The 15172-nt window shown below is 34.5% G+C and overlaps 1 protein-coding gene across 1 annotated transcript in view; it reads right to left on the reverse strand.

Moving 5' to 3' along the window:
• The window catches only part of SCEL (sciellin), a 153015-nt gene that overhangs the window by 110417 nt on the left and 27426 nt on the right, over positions 1-15172 (reverse strand). The window contains exons 7-8 of the mRNA XM_044669362.1: positions 14250-14339; positions 13185-13250 (exon numbers count right to left, since the gene is read on the reverse strand). Coding sequence (XP_044525297.1) covers positions 13185-13250; positions 14250-14339 — 156 coding nt within the window. The remainder of the gene's footprint in view (positions 1-13184; positions 13251-14249; positions 14340-15172) is intronic.

Below are 15172 nucleotides of genomic sequence, written 5' to 3' on the forward strand. Positions count from 1 at the left end.
TGAATATAAGATTCACTATTACAATCTCCAATTTTACTAAGAGGTTTTATCTCAGAACTTTTTTTAATCCATAAAAGATTTAAAGTAAATGCAAAACGGATTTCAGTTGAGCTCCAAATGAAATATGCTTTTTTACTTATTATATTATTAAATTTGTCAATAGACTGGCAGTAAAATGGTTAACACTGTCAAATAAATATGGAAATGGTAGTTGGTTCTTGGTGGGTTTTTTTAAAGCATCATTTATGGTTTAGAGTCAAAAAATAGCTGCAGAGCAAGGTTGTCATGGCAACTCATAAATCGATCAAGCATTTTTCTCTTAATTATCCACCAATTAGCTAACTGGAAAGGAAAGGAGGAGGAGAAGAATAGCTATGAAACAAGTGAGGAAAAGGTATTGAAGATAGTATATAGAAATTTTGATTAAGGAAATATTGTAATTGTGTTGCCAGATACTTGGGACTTTTGGATGAAAATGATTATCAGAAATATTTTCTTCTTTGCATTTTGACTGTTATTCTAGGAATCACTGTTTCCTCAAAATTTTTTTAGTTACTGACTGACTAGAGTAGATAATTTGTGGAAAATGTAATGTTAAACAAGTGCTTTATATTCCTTTTTTAGTAAATTTCTAAAAGGAGCTTTGGTTACCTATCAGTCATTCATCCATAGTCAGAAGTCTGAGTAATATGGTTTATTTTGATTTAATGGGATGGAGCAGGGAGAGAGAAAGGTTGCATAACATTTTTTGTGCTAAGGGCTTTGAAAAAAATATAGAGAACTCTGAATAAAAATTGGCCATTGTAGTTTTAAAGAGTTCCTGGGGGAAACCTCTCCAGTTTGCACCCCTGATTTTCCTCTTAGGCTTTCTCTACAATTCCTCATAAACCTCTCCAACCTGGAACCTTACAACATCCTTGGATTTTACACATTGGAGGTACTTTTCTCCCTCTCCCCACTGGCTGGTTCCTCCCAGAACCTCTAAGGAAGACACATTCCTCTCCAGCTATACTTCAGATTCACTTCCAGGACTTTCTCTACAATAATGCTCATACCACATACATTCATTCCCTCCTTTATGTGTCATCAAGAATGTAAGCTCTTTGAGGGCAAGAAATGTCTTTCTTTTGGACTATATTTATATTTCTGGCACTTAACAAAATGGCTAGCAACAACAGAGTAGGAGATTTGCCCAGAGCCACACAGTTCCTACTGTTAGAGGCAGGACTCCAACCCAGGTCTTTTGGTATATATTTGCTATGCTGACTTTATGCTATGTTCTGACATAAAAAAAGACTTCTTAATTAAACTACAACTATTAACTAAATCATTTAAAGTAATTATTATCTAACTAAATTGTTAACCAATTAATTATTAACTAAACTAAATGATTATTACTAATTAAACTAAAAGAAAGTGACTATATTTCATTTTTTTTCCCCTGAATTTCTAGATCCAGGAAAATGACTTCAGGGAGCTATGTTTCTTTCTTTTCCCCATTTGTGCTATAAGCTTGAACCCATTTTCTACTAGACCTTTATGTACTTGTGGAGAAAGTATGACAGGGACTTTTGGGGGGAACATTTTGTTCTGTTTTTCTATACGATATTAGTAATACTTATTTCTAAAAACTTTTTTTAAAAAATCCTTTCTCTATAATTGAGACACATTTCATAGTTTTTTAGTCTGGGACCAGTGAATGTTGTTAATCTTCCAAAATGATTCTAAGTTCCAAAATAGATGAACAACATGAAAAACAAAGATGTATACTAGTGATTACTGACAGCTAATTTTCTATGTAGAAGAAGTTAGGTAGCACAATGGATAGAGTGCTGAGCTTGAAGTCAGGAAGACTCATCTTCATTAATTCAGTTCCAGCCTAAGACACTAGCTGTGTGACCCTGGGCAAGTTGTTTAACCCTGTTTACCTCAGTTTCCTCACAAAATGAGCTGGAGAAAGATATAGCAAACCACTCCAGTATTTTTGCCAAGAAAACCTAAAAAAAAAGAGTCATGAAGAGTTGAATATAACTAAACAACAACAATTTTCTTGGGAGGAAGGGGAAATTTCTTGATAAGTATAAAAAAGGTAGAAATATGAGGAGATTTAACAGTGAACGTTGAGAAAAAAGAAGGAAATGTTTCCTAATTGTATATTTCAACAATATCCAATAATTCTCATTATTCCCCAAACATATTTCTCTTACATACTATATTTCTTTCTCATATACACACCAACCACATTCTTGCCAGCTGACCTGTTGTTGCATCTTCCAGCCTTGAGATCAGAGAACAGAGACCAGAGACCATGCTCTTGGGGGACTTACTTAATCCTTTTAGCTCTAAAATTCCCATACTGGGGCTACATTGTCCTGGTTGCTAAGAGCCTTTTCTGTCTGGCTGTTTTGAGCTGATCCCAGACATACTTCACTTTATACTCTGACTACCTCTTTCCATTACCCACCCACCCCTCTACCCCTGCCCCTACTCACTGCTTTCTAGTTCTGGAACCATAATAAAATCAATACTATCATCATTACTAGTAAAAAAAAAGGTCTATGTGTCAATCTACTCCTCTATAGCTTCATGTACCATCCCATCCCTTTTTGCAAATGAAAACATTATCATTCTCATATGTCATTCCCTGCGTTAAAATAAGAGCCTGGACAAGATCACTTTTGTATTTGTATTCCCTACAGACACTGCAGGGGATATAATAATTAAAAATGCTTTTTCATTCATGAATTCATATTAGTGATTCAATTTATTGATTCATTTACAGTTCTAAATGTCAATAGATTGTTATAGATTGTAGTATGTCTACGACTTAGGAGATAACATGTAGAGAATTGACTAAAGCTCAGAAAAGTGAATGACTTGCTCATGATCACATGGCTAATGAGTATCAGAAGTCAGATACGAACATAAATATTCCTGACTCTGACTCCAGCAGTCTTATCCACTGCTAAAATAAGAATCAGAACTTTTCTGATAGGATATTTAAACCTATCATATTTCTTAGAGGATTATCTGGAGGATATATTGCAACAAATAATTTTAGCATTCATAGCACTAGGTTTGAAAGAACCACTTTCAAAATGACAAATGCTGGAGTAGATGTGAAAAAGTGGGACACTAATGCACTGTTGGTAGAACTGTAATTTGATCCAGCCATTTTGGAGAGCAATTTGGAATTACACTGAGAGAGTTATAAAACTGTGTATACTCAATGATATTGCTGGGTCTGTTTTCCAAGAAGATTGGGGAAAGAGGAAAAAACCCATATGTTCCAAAATATTTATAGAAGCTCTCTTTGTGGTGGCAAAGAACTGGAAACTGAGGGAATGCCCATCAATTGGGGATTGGCTAAACAAATTATGGTATATGATTATGATGAAATACTAATGCACCATAAGAATGAAGAACAAATTGACTTTTTAAAAACCTGGGAAGAACTCAACAAGATAATGAAAGATGAAAAGAGTAGAGCCAGGAGAACATTCATTATACATAGCCACGGAACTGTACTAGAAGAATATACTAAGAATGTTGTCTCCAGAAAGGGAACAGAAAGATAAAACATGAAAGACTTAGTTTATATGAACAAGTTGGCTTCCTTGACAATGTCCTATATGAAGTGAGGAGGGATTGGGATACTAGTGGATGGGATTTGTTATGTAGATATGAAGAAAAGTAAGTTAAACATATAGGAGATTTTTATTTCATTTGTGTAACATCTTCTTTTTTCTTTATATATGAAAATGCTTATTTTGTTTGAACTCCTAAACATTTTGAATAATAAATTTTTAAAGAGCCAATTTCCATGGGTCCATTGACAATAATAAATGTTAGATGAATACCAGCAAACCTTAGCAAAGAATAATCTTTTTAATAAGACTTAAATGAAAATTGAAAAGAAGTAAGCATTTAAAAAGTTCTGAATCAACAATCATGGATCATATCTTAAGTACACAGCCCAAAGAATAATTATAAATAGAATGAAGATAGGATATATACATATATTTATTTTCCACAGGAAAATTAGTTGCCAAATAAATGATAAATATAATAATCACTATACATTTAGGAAAGGGAGACCACAATTTGCTGGAAAAGCTATGGAAGGGGAAAGTGAAATTCAAGCCAAAGCTTTGGATGGGTAGAATTTGGATAGGTGGGAAAGAAAGAAGAAAGCTTAGCTAAGGAGGGGGAAAGAATTCAATCATCTAAGTAGATTAGTTACATTACATTAGAATCAGGGGTGTATTGGAGCCAGCTAATAATGGTTCTTGAGAGCTAATTGTTAAAATTTTAGCATAAGCATTTACAACTTAAAAATATTTAATGCCAAAAATCAGGGTTTGGTTTACTTTTTTGTTGATTTCCAGAATTAAGAAAGTGTGATGTAAGTAAGTAAGAAAGATGGAGAAAATGTTAGAAAAAAAAAAAGCGGATTTAACTTAAAAGGGTGTCATGCAAATTCTCCACTAACCCCAGTCAATAGTTATTTACCATCACACCATTCGCCATCACACCTGGATATCAAGTGCCAAGGTGTAGAGTCTGAACTCAGATAGCTCCTATAGGCATTGTGGACCTGTGAGTAGTAGAATAACTTGATGCATGATGTAATTTTTAGGAAGATTAATCTGGCCACAGTTTGTAAAGTGGATTTAATTATGGAGAGACCAGAAGCAATAGCAATTGTAGACCACTGCAGTAGTTTGAGGCATAAAATTGATAAAGATATTACCTAGACAGAAATAAAAAGGAAAGTACAAATGGGTAGAGAAGAAATAGAAGTAGCAGACATAAACTGCTTATTAAAGAATTAATATGAAAAGAAGAGAGGAAATGGAGTCACAGTGAGAAAGGTCAGGGGGCTAAATGACAGTATCAGCTTTGACATTTTGTTTGTTGTTTGTGTTTTTAAAGATGATGGAATTCTGTACATGTATGAAATCAGAGAAGATACAAATTTTAAGTGAATTGAAAAGTTAATTTTAAAAATCTGACTCCTTTAAAAATTATGATTAATAACTTCCACTGTAGCTCAAATTTCATAAAGTCCTTTTGAAGGCAAAGACCTTCTTCAGCACTTTCTTCCCATTTTCAGGGTTTACTAAAAAGTTATTTCTTAACCTTAAGTGTGAAAAGAGGCATTAAATAGGAAAAAAGAGAAATTGTCATTTCAAGTTTCTCCAAGGGAAAGCACTTTAAAAATCAAGAGTTTTATTATTGAATCAATATGATTCTTTCATTTTCAGCCTGTAAAACTGTAGGAATGTTGCCACTGCTGATAGAGAAATGTTTTAGAGTGCCTACTAAATGTGTCATCCATGACTCTAAAAAAGGAATGAATTTTTAAATTGATCAATCTGCTTTGATAGTTACCTTTTGTCCTTAATTCTGGTGCTATGGATGCCAGCCAGTCTGTGGGAAAAGGATTTATAATTCATCTCTTTTCTCCAGTTGGAATCACAACCAATTAACTATAAATTGTCAAGGCAAACAGCCAAATGATGTCTGTTTTCTGCAGATATATATCAACTAGCTCAACTGAATTGGGAACATGAGAAGTAAGCTCATGAATAGCCCTTTGGTTCCATATGCGGTCAGGTCATGAAGTAAGTTGTTTATAATAATGATTTGGATTAATAGATTAATAATTAATAGAGAGCTAAAATAAGAAGTGATTTTGAAAAATATGGTCAACATTCTGAATAGTAATTGTCAACTATTTCTATCAGATTAAGACTTGGTGGATATTGAAATACACAGAAAAAAAAAAGGTGAACCTTAGAATTCCTTGATTAAGTCTTTCCAGATTTGTTTTTCCACTTAAAAAAAAAAAAACACCAAAACTTCAAGCAAAACATATTACAAAACAGAAATCATTATTTCCTATTTAGCTGCAACATATTCCTCCTTCCAACATCCTTATTTCCTCTAGGAGTACCATTATCCTTTCATTCATGTAGGTTTGCAATATCAGAATATCCTCGTCTTTTCCTTCTCCTTTGTCCCAACCATGTGCCAAGTCTTGTCAGTTCTGCCATTAAAATATCTCTCATTCACCTACTTCTCTATACTTTTCATGGCTTACCACCAATTCAGGCCCTTATCACCTCTTCACTTAAATGACAGTTTCCTAATCAGATTCCCCAATTCTCTCCTCTCTGCTCATCAACCTATCTTCCACACAATTATGAAAATACTTTTTCTAAAGCAGAGCCCTAACTAGGGGCCTAACCTATTTAAGAATAGTTCTCTACTGACTTTCAGATGAAATGCAAACTCCTTAGGTTGGCACTATAGGCCTTCATAATCTAGCTACATCCTACGTTTCCAGATTTATTTGCACATTATTCCATTCACATACACTTTACATTCTAGCCAAACTAGTCTACTTACTATCACCAAGTCTTAGCACTCCATGTTTCACCTTTTTGCACACACCTGGAATGTACTCCTTCCTCACATCTGCCTTTTAGAATCCCTGGAATCCTTTAAGGTTCAGTTTGTGTTACCATATAATACAGGATAGACTTTACTTAGCTCTTTACTTAGAGTTCTCTCTCTCTCCGTCTCTCTGTCTGTCAATGTCTCTCTCTGTCTCTGTCTCTGCCTCTCTTTCCCTCTCCCTCTGTCTCTCTCAGTCTCTGTCTGTCTGTCTATCTCTCTTTCTCCCTCCCTCTATCTCTGAATTACCTAAAACTCTGAGGGATTGAGACACTTGCTTAGAAGCCACATGGCCAGTATGTGTCAGAAACAGGACACACTTCTGTCTTGCCTTCTATCAAGAAGGTACTTAATAAATACTTTTAGCTCTAAAAAGATGAGATTATGAGATTTTTTGGAAGACACCATCCCCAACAAAACACTGCACCTAATTATGTATGCATTAAAGGGTAATTTCAAACTAGGAAGTTCATGACAAATATAAAAAAGAGGTTAGGTCAAAACTTTTCTGTTTCCTGGCTACTATTTGTTAGTTTTTCAATAAGTTTTTTATTGATAACTTCTGGTTTTTACATCATCATAGTTATTCCAATATTCTGTCCTTATCGTTCTCAGTAAGACATCTTTATAACAAAGGGTTTTGGGGGGAAGGGGAAAAAATCAACATAACAACTCCACAAAGAGTTAGAAGAGTCCTAATATTTCTTCATTTGAGTTTTACTTGATCTTTGTAATTTTGTAATATTCACTTTTTTAAAAAATTGGTGTGTAGCTCTTTCCATTTACAGATTATTATTTGCTTATATTAAAATGTAGTCAACTGAAATTATAATAGTAGATATTAATTTACTTAGGAATTATTCCAGTTAGATCAAGCTGGGAATTGTAAAGCTATCAATCAGATGTTTAAACCAGAATATAGTTTACGTATACTTGTTTATACTCCCATCTTTTCCAGAAGAATAGCATTAGCAAATAGTCCCATAGGGCAAGTAGCTCAGAGTATTAGGGGAAGGTTTATCTCATCTCAGCCTCTAAAGCTTTGTGTAGTTAATAATTGATATAGGAATTCTCATTGTGGCCATTGAATATCCCAGCCACCTGCTGTTACTGGCTCCAAGAACATTTCAAAAGGGAAAGATATATGAGATGAGGGAAAAAATGGTATCTGTATTGTCAAGGACAACAAGGATTGATGCCAAGTAAATTTGGTTGCTTTTTTGAGCAGATAAAGGAACAAATAGGAAGAAGAAACATGGAAAGATTTACCTGAACTGATACCAAGTGAATTAAGCAGAGCTAGGCAAATATTATACACAATAAATACAATGAGGAAAATGGAAAGAACCACAAAATAATTTTTAAATATTGAAAAATCACAAAGAATAAACATGGTCTTGTGTCTGCTCCCTCTTAGATTTCTAGCAATCAAGGGAGGGACTTTCTCTCTCCCCTCTACACCCTAGTGTCTGTGGTACTTCATGGAAGTGTGGATCCAGACTTAATAATTGGGACATGTGCTTGCCTAGTTGGACCTGAGTCTGCTCCTCATGACCTTCTTCAGTTTTATGAGTTTTTTTCCCCCTTGAATCTAGGTCCTGAAATAGTAATTCTGAAAGAGAAATATTTGTAGTCTTAACAGGTACATGGTAAGACTAAGAGCTTGCTAGTTTTCCTGAGTCAGCACCATAGCCACTGGAAAGTTCTATGGCTTTCATGGGAGAAGTTGACCACCACAAAGATGGTACTGTAGGAGAAGCTAGGTGGTTCAAATCTGACCTCAGATACTTCCTAGCTGGGTGACCCTGGGCAAATTACTAAATCCCAAGTGCATTGCCCTTACTGCTCTTTTGCTTTGGAACCAATATTTAGTATTGATTTCAAGATGGAAGGTAAGGATTTTTTTTAAATGGTACTGCAATTGAAGATTCTGAAAATCTAAGCCATTCCCTGCCTGTTCAGTAGCTCTAAGCTTTGTGAGTTACTCAGACATTACAAATAAGAAGGGAATGTTTAACTGTTCAGCAGTTCCACAAAATCATCTTTACCTTTGAATAGATATAATAAGGATGATGGATTATTATTTTATGTTTTAACTATGTTAGGTGTACATTTTTAGTCTTGTTTTAAGCATTTTTGTGGCAAGAGAAATAAATAACTTTCCTGTAAATATTTTGCATATTAAATACTTTTCCAGAAGTATTCTAGAATACTTCTCTAGACTTCTCAGAAGTTACTCTGTTAATAACTACTGAGGAAACCCTAGATGCTAGTCATATCTAAGCTTTGTTGTGAGAACTCTCCCTGATCTTTGGAGTAGTGATTTAAGCCAGAAATAGAAAACTGCCTGGTCCCCTCTAATGCCTAATCCTATCTCCCTTAGGACTGAACACAATTCACATGAAAGGTGAAGCTTCTTTGTGGAAAACCTAAAATCCAGCCAACTTTCTTCCCACCTAGGTCCTGGTTAACACAGAGATTTCAAAGAAGAAGCTAACTTGATTGAACATTTTGGGCATTATGAGATTCATTATTCATTTATTGGAATTAACTTGAATTTGAAATTAAGTAATGTCCCCAAAGTACCATATAGAATAATGATCATAGCCCTTAAAGTAAGAATACTGAGAACTGGTATCATTAAAACAGTTATGGACTACTTTATCCAAATGCAAGTCAATTTGATCATGAATACCTATTTTTATTCATGGTTATGGCTAAATAAATCATTAGCATTTATTACTAATTAGTACACTGAATTTGGTATCATAAATTTAGTTTTTCTTAGAAAGAAATGAATCTGATTACTTCATTTCAGTGCTCAAAACTCTTCAATATCTCTCTACTGCTTAGTTAATAAAGTCTAGACTTCTTAGCTTGATATTCAAAGTCCTTCACAGTCTGTCTTCAAACTGTCTTTTCAAGTCTCATGTCTCAGTATTCTTCCTTATATAGGTTATACACCATTTAAATTGTTAGCCTCTAAACTTGTCCACTAGTTTCCTACCATTTTGCCTCTGCTTGCATCTGAAAAGCTCTACTCTTCAAATCATTACTACTGAAATTTTGATCCACCCTTCAAGGTCTAGTTGAGTTGCAATATTCCCCATGAAGCCTTACCTGATTCTCCCAACCAAAAGTAGCTCATCTTCTTAAAAATTTTCATAGCATCTGTTCATAGATCAGTAACACACTTTTCCTTTTTGATTGGGTATATTTTCTGGTATATATCTATTTCTCTAGTCATATTGTAAACTCTTTGAAAGTGGGATCTTCTTTGACTTTATATCACCCCATTATCCAATACAGCATCTTAAGGAGAGTAATTTAACAAATAGCATTGAGGATGACATGTGACAAATACTTGTTGAATGGATGTTAAAGTGATTATCATGGAAATTCCAGAATAAAAGTGACATCTACATAGTCTATATTCAAAATTGTTATATATTATCCAAGCTCTTTTATCCATTGTATGACAGAAGCAATTGTTTACCATAAACTTTTGATGCAGCTAACCACTGCCTAGTGTAGAACTCCACTTTCTGCTTTTACCATCTGCTCCCAGTGTTTTGCTTTCTTTTTAAAAGAAATTTTTACCTTCTTTCTTAGAATCAGTACTATGTATTGGTTCTAAGACAGAAGAATAAGACAATAGGAGCTAAGCAATTGGGGCTAAATGACTTGTCCTAGGTCACTCGGCTAGGAAGTGTCTGAGGCCCTATTTGAACCCAAGACATCCCTTATCTAGGCATGGCTTTCAATCCATTGAGCCACCTGACTGCCCCCTTCCCAGTGTTTTTTTCTAGCTCAGTGGATGCCTGGGATGATTATGTGTCATACCCAAATTCCAAGAGAAGCACACTAGCCAAATTAGTTTATATTTTTCTTCAATATATTCCAAAGTCTTTTACAGTATCACTGCCTTTTTGTGGCAAAGGGCTTGCGTAACTTAATAAAACTTTGAACTATGCCATGCAGCATTACCCAAGATGGGCAAATCATAGTGGAGAATTCTGAAAAAAGCTGATCCATTGGAGAAGGAAATGTCAAACCCCTCTATTATCTTTTCCAAGAAAAGTACACGGACTTTAAAATGATAAAGCATATGAGCCCCTCAGTCAAAAGATACTCAATACACTACTGGGGAAAAAAGTAGAGGAAAACTACAAGTAGTTTCCAGAAAGAAGTAAAATAGTTGAGCAAAATCTGAAAGGAAGATCAGCCCTAAATGTACCTGGTGATGAAAGGAAAGTCTGATACTATAAAGATGAATATTGCATAGGAACCTTGAATATAAGATCTATGAACCCAAGTAAGCTGGTTGTGGTCAAACAGGAGATAGAAAGATTAAATATCAATATGCTGGATATCGTACTTTTTTACACACGGATATCACCAGACCATCCATATCAAAATCACATTTATCGAATACTTTATAGCCAAAAGTGAAGAAACTTATACAGTCAGTTAAAAGAAGACCTTGATCTCGGATCATGAGCTTCTTATTGTATTATCAGACTTAAACTGAAGAAAGTAGGGAAAACCATCAAATTGTATAAATATAATGCAAACAAAATTCCTTTACAAATATAAAGTGCAGATGATAAAAAATACTTTTAAGTGATTAGGTCAGGTCAAGTGCCTGAAGAACTAAGGACAGAGGTTGCAATGTTGTACAAGAAGGGGGGGGGGGGGGGGGGAAAGAGGGGCAAAGAAAAAGAAAAAGAAAAGCAAGAAAGCAAAATGTCTAACTGATAAAGCTTTACAAATAGCTGAGGAAGAAAGGAAAGCAAAAGACAGAGAAAGGGAAAGTTATGCCCAACTGAAATCAGAATTCCAGACAACCACAAGGAGAGATAAGGTTTTCTTAAATGAGCAATGCAAAGCAATAGAAAAAAATGATATAAAAGGAAAGATAAGCGATCTCGTCAAAAAATTTTTGAGATATCAAGCAACTATTTCATGTAAAAATGGTCATGATAAAAGAGAAAAGTGGTAGAGACTTAACAGAAATAGAAGAGATTAGTAAAAGTTGGCAAAAATAAGCCTAACTATCTAAGAAAGATCTTAACATCACTGACAACCATGCTGGCATGGTTACTGCCCTAGAGTCAAACATCCTAAAGAATAAAGTAAAAGTGGGCCTTAGGAAGCATTGCTAATAATCAGGCTAGTGGAGAGGACAAAATTCCAGCTGAGCTGTTTAAGGTACTAAAAGATAATGTTTTAAAGTGCTACACTCAATATGCCAGCAAATTTAGAAAACTAAGCAGTGGCCACTGGATTGGAAAAGATCAGTTTATATCCCAATCCTAAAGGATAGCATTGTCAAAAAGTATTCAAATTACTGAACAATTGCATTCACTTCACTTTCCAGGAAGCTTATGCTTAAAATTTTACAAGGTAGACTTCAGCAACATGTGAACTAAGAATTACCAGAAGTATAGCTGGTTTTCAAAGAAGCAGAGGAACTAGAGACTAAGATGTCAACATTCACTAGATTATGGAGAAAGCAATGGGGTTCCAGAAAAATCATCTATTTCTGTTTCATTGAATACACTAAAGCTTTTAACTATGTGGATCACAACAAAATGTGGCAAGCCCTCAAAAGGATGAGAGTACCAGATTATCTTACTTGTCTCCTGAGGAACCATATGCAGCTCAAGAAGCAATAGTTAAAACTGAACATGAAACAGTTGATTGGCTTTAAGATTGGAAAAGGTGTACAACAGGGCTATAGATTGTCACTTTATTTAATGTATGTGCAGAGCACATCATGTAAAATGCTGAACCAAAAACTAGAATTAAGATTGCTAAGAGATATATCAGCAGTCTCAGATATGTAGAAGATATCACTTTGATAGCAGAAAGTAAAGAATTAGGAATCCTCTTGATAAGGGTGAAAGAGGAGAGCATAAAAGCTTACTTGAAGCTTAACATGAAAAAAAAATAAGGTCATGGCAACTGATTCCATTGACTTCTGCCAAATAGAGGAAGAAGAAATGGAAACAGTGTCAGATTTTATATTCTTAGACTCAAAGATCACTGCAGGCAGCAACTGAAGCTATGAAATTAAAAGATAGTTGTTTTTGGAAGGAAAGCTATGGCAAATCTGGACAGTATACTAAAAATCAAAGATATCACCTTGCCAATAATGGTTTGTGTAGTCAAAACTATGGTTTTTCCAGTAGCAAGCAATGTATAGCTGTGAGTGTTGGATTATAAGGAAAGTCAAGTGCCAAAGAATCAATACTTTCCAATTGTGGTGCTGGTGGACTTTTGAGAGTCCTTTGGACAACAAGGAGATCAAATCAGTCAATACTTTAAGAAATTAATGAAGATTATTCTTTGGAAGGACAAATATTGAAGCTGAATCTTAAATACTTTGGCCACATAGATAAAACTCATTTTTAAAAGACCCTGATGTTGGGAAAGATTGAAAGAAAAATAAGAAGGGAATAATAGAGGATGAGTTGGATAGATAGAATCATGGAAGCATGGAAGCAACAAACATGAGCTTGGACAGAATTTGGGAGATAGTGGAGGACAAAAGGGACTAGCCTACGATGGTCCATGAGATCACAAAGAATCAGACATGACTGAACTACTGAACAACAACAATATTCCAAAGTATCTCAGATAACAAAGTTTAAAAAAAAAAAAAGAAACAATTCTCCTATAAAATCACTCAGCAAATGTGTTTGGTCTTTCTTCCTTACCTTCTGTTTCCTGCTGCATTCTGGGTGGTGTTATAACCTGGAGGTGGTGGTGGAAACCAAGATTGTCTGTTAAAAAATAACACATGTTACAAACAGAATGTACAGAAGGCCTAAGCTCAAAGCCATATCTGTTTAGGATCAACTTACAACATTTAGCAGCCAAAAAGACAACTTATTTTATGTTGTGTTGTTTTTTTTTTCTAACTACCAACTCTTGGAAATAGAATGGAAGAGCTCCTCTGTAATAGAATGGAAAATAACTAATGTTACATTCCATGTTGTATACTCTCCACACTGAAACCAATTTTCTGGTTTCCTTTGGACACTAAATAATAAAACATTGCAGTGATGATAGTGTTGAAGAAAATAATGACTGAAAACATGAGGAATCAAATTTAGACACTTAAATAGTGTCATCTTTAGTGGATAAAGCCTTTTGCCAGCAAAAAAAAAAAAAAAACACTTCATTAACTCATCTTTAGGATTGACAGGAGTATCTGAGAATTCTTAGCAAAAAAGATTAAAGGGTAAATCAATAAAGGCTGTCAAAAGGATGATGGACAAGAAAATGAGAGGTCTAAACAATGCGATATATGTAGAACAATTACAAAGTCTAAGAATGTTTAACCTGGAGGAAAAGAATTGCACAATCATAGCTACCTTCAAATATTTGAGAGACTGCTTTGGTAGGAGATGCATTCTTTATCACAACAAAAGACAGAATTAGGGCAAATGGGTGAAAAGTTATAGTGATTCAAATTCCAACTTAATATTTTGACATTTTAAACATTTGAACTGTTCAGTAATGCTGTCCCAGTCATTGATGATATTCTGAACTGTAAGCAGGGTCAGCAATAGCTGAGGCATGATCGGGGAATGGGTGAGCATTTGAGAGACATGGAAGACCATAAAAATAGAGAAACCGGGAATAAAGAAGGAAGAGAAGAAGACACCAAAGATAAAATTTAAACTTCTCCTCCAGAAAAGCCCAATTTACATAGTCAGGTAGAGAAGGTACAACTCAGTTATATAGAAAATATTTTCCCAGAGATAAATAATGAATACCTCTTTTTCTTCACAGGAGTTGTGACCTGAGCAGCAGCAGCAGCAGAGGTTCCTTTAGTGGTGCTAGTGTTGAAAGAAACTCCAGATGGTCTATATTTAAAGGTAAAAAGATGATTTGTTGTCATTATAGTCATAGTTGTTTTTTGAAGAATTCATACTTTGTCATCAAAGTCAGTAAGAGGAAAAAATGGGTTAAAGTGAGGAAGCCAAGATAAAGCAAGATATCCTAATTTCCTGTCTTTCAACCAATATCTTTCTCTCCCAACCACCACCTAGAAATACTAGCTACTTCCCTTAGTATCTTCAACTACCACTTGAGAAATACTGGTTTAACATTAAATATGAATGGGAATCACCAACATGGGTAGGTTTTTAGATCGGGGAAGAGAAAGATATTGAATAGTAATAAAAATGGCCCCTAAAATAGCCTCAACAACAAAATTTATACACAAAACAATAACAAGTGAACAAGGGAATAGACAAATAATGTTAATAGCTTACTAATTTTTATATGTTAATTATAAAAATTTTAAATTAAAGTACATAATTTTCTTATACAATTTTTATATATTGAAAGTTTTGTTGTAAATAATTACTATGGGCACAATAAAAAAAATAAAAATTTTTAAAGGAAAGAAGGAAAATAAATTACTACTGAGAATTAAAAGCCTGAAAAAGACCTTTACATATTTTCCATTCATACACTCTGGGCAAGAGACCCATAATTTTGGAGTCCCTTTTCTATTAATAAAAGAACTATAGGGAAGGGAAGCCAGGCAACATGGGTAGGGGTGGTGGTGATGGTGGTGGTAGCTAGGAACATCATGTAGTTAGAAAGCATTAACAATGATCAGAAGAAAAGATTAAGAAAGGAAGGGACAAACGGTTATCAGCTTATAGGCTCATAGATTTAGAGTTGGAAG

Source organism: Gracilinanus agilis, chromosome 3 (genome assembly GCF_016433145.1).
Source record: "Gracilinanus agilis isolate LMUSP501 chromosome 3, AgileGrace, whole genome shotgun sequence".
NCBI classification, from domain to species: domain Eukaryota; kingdom Metazoa; phylum Chordata; class Mammalia; order Didelphimorphia; family Didelphidae; genus Gracilinanus; species Gracilinanus agilis.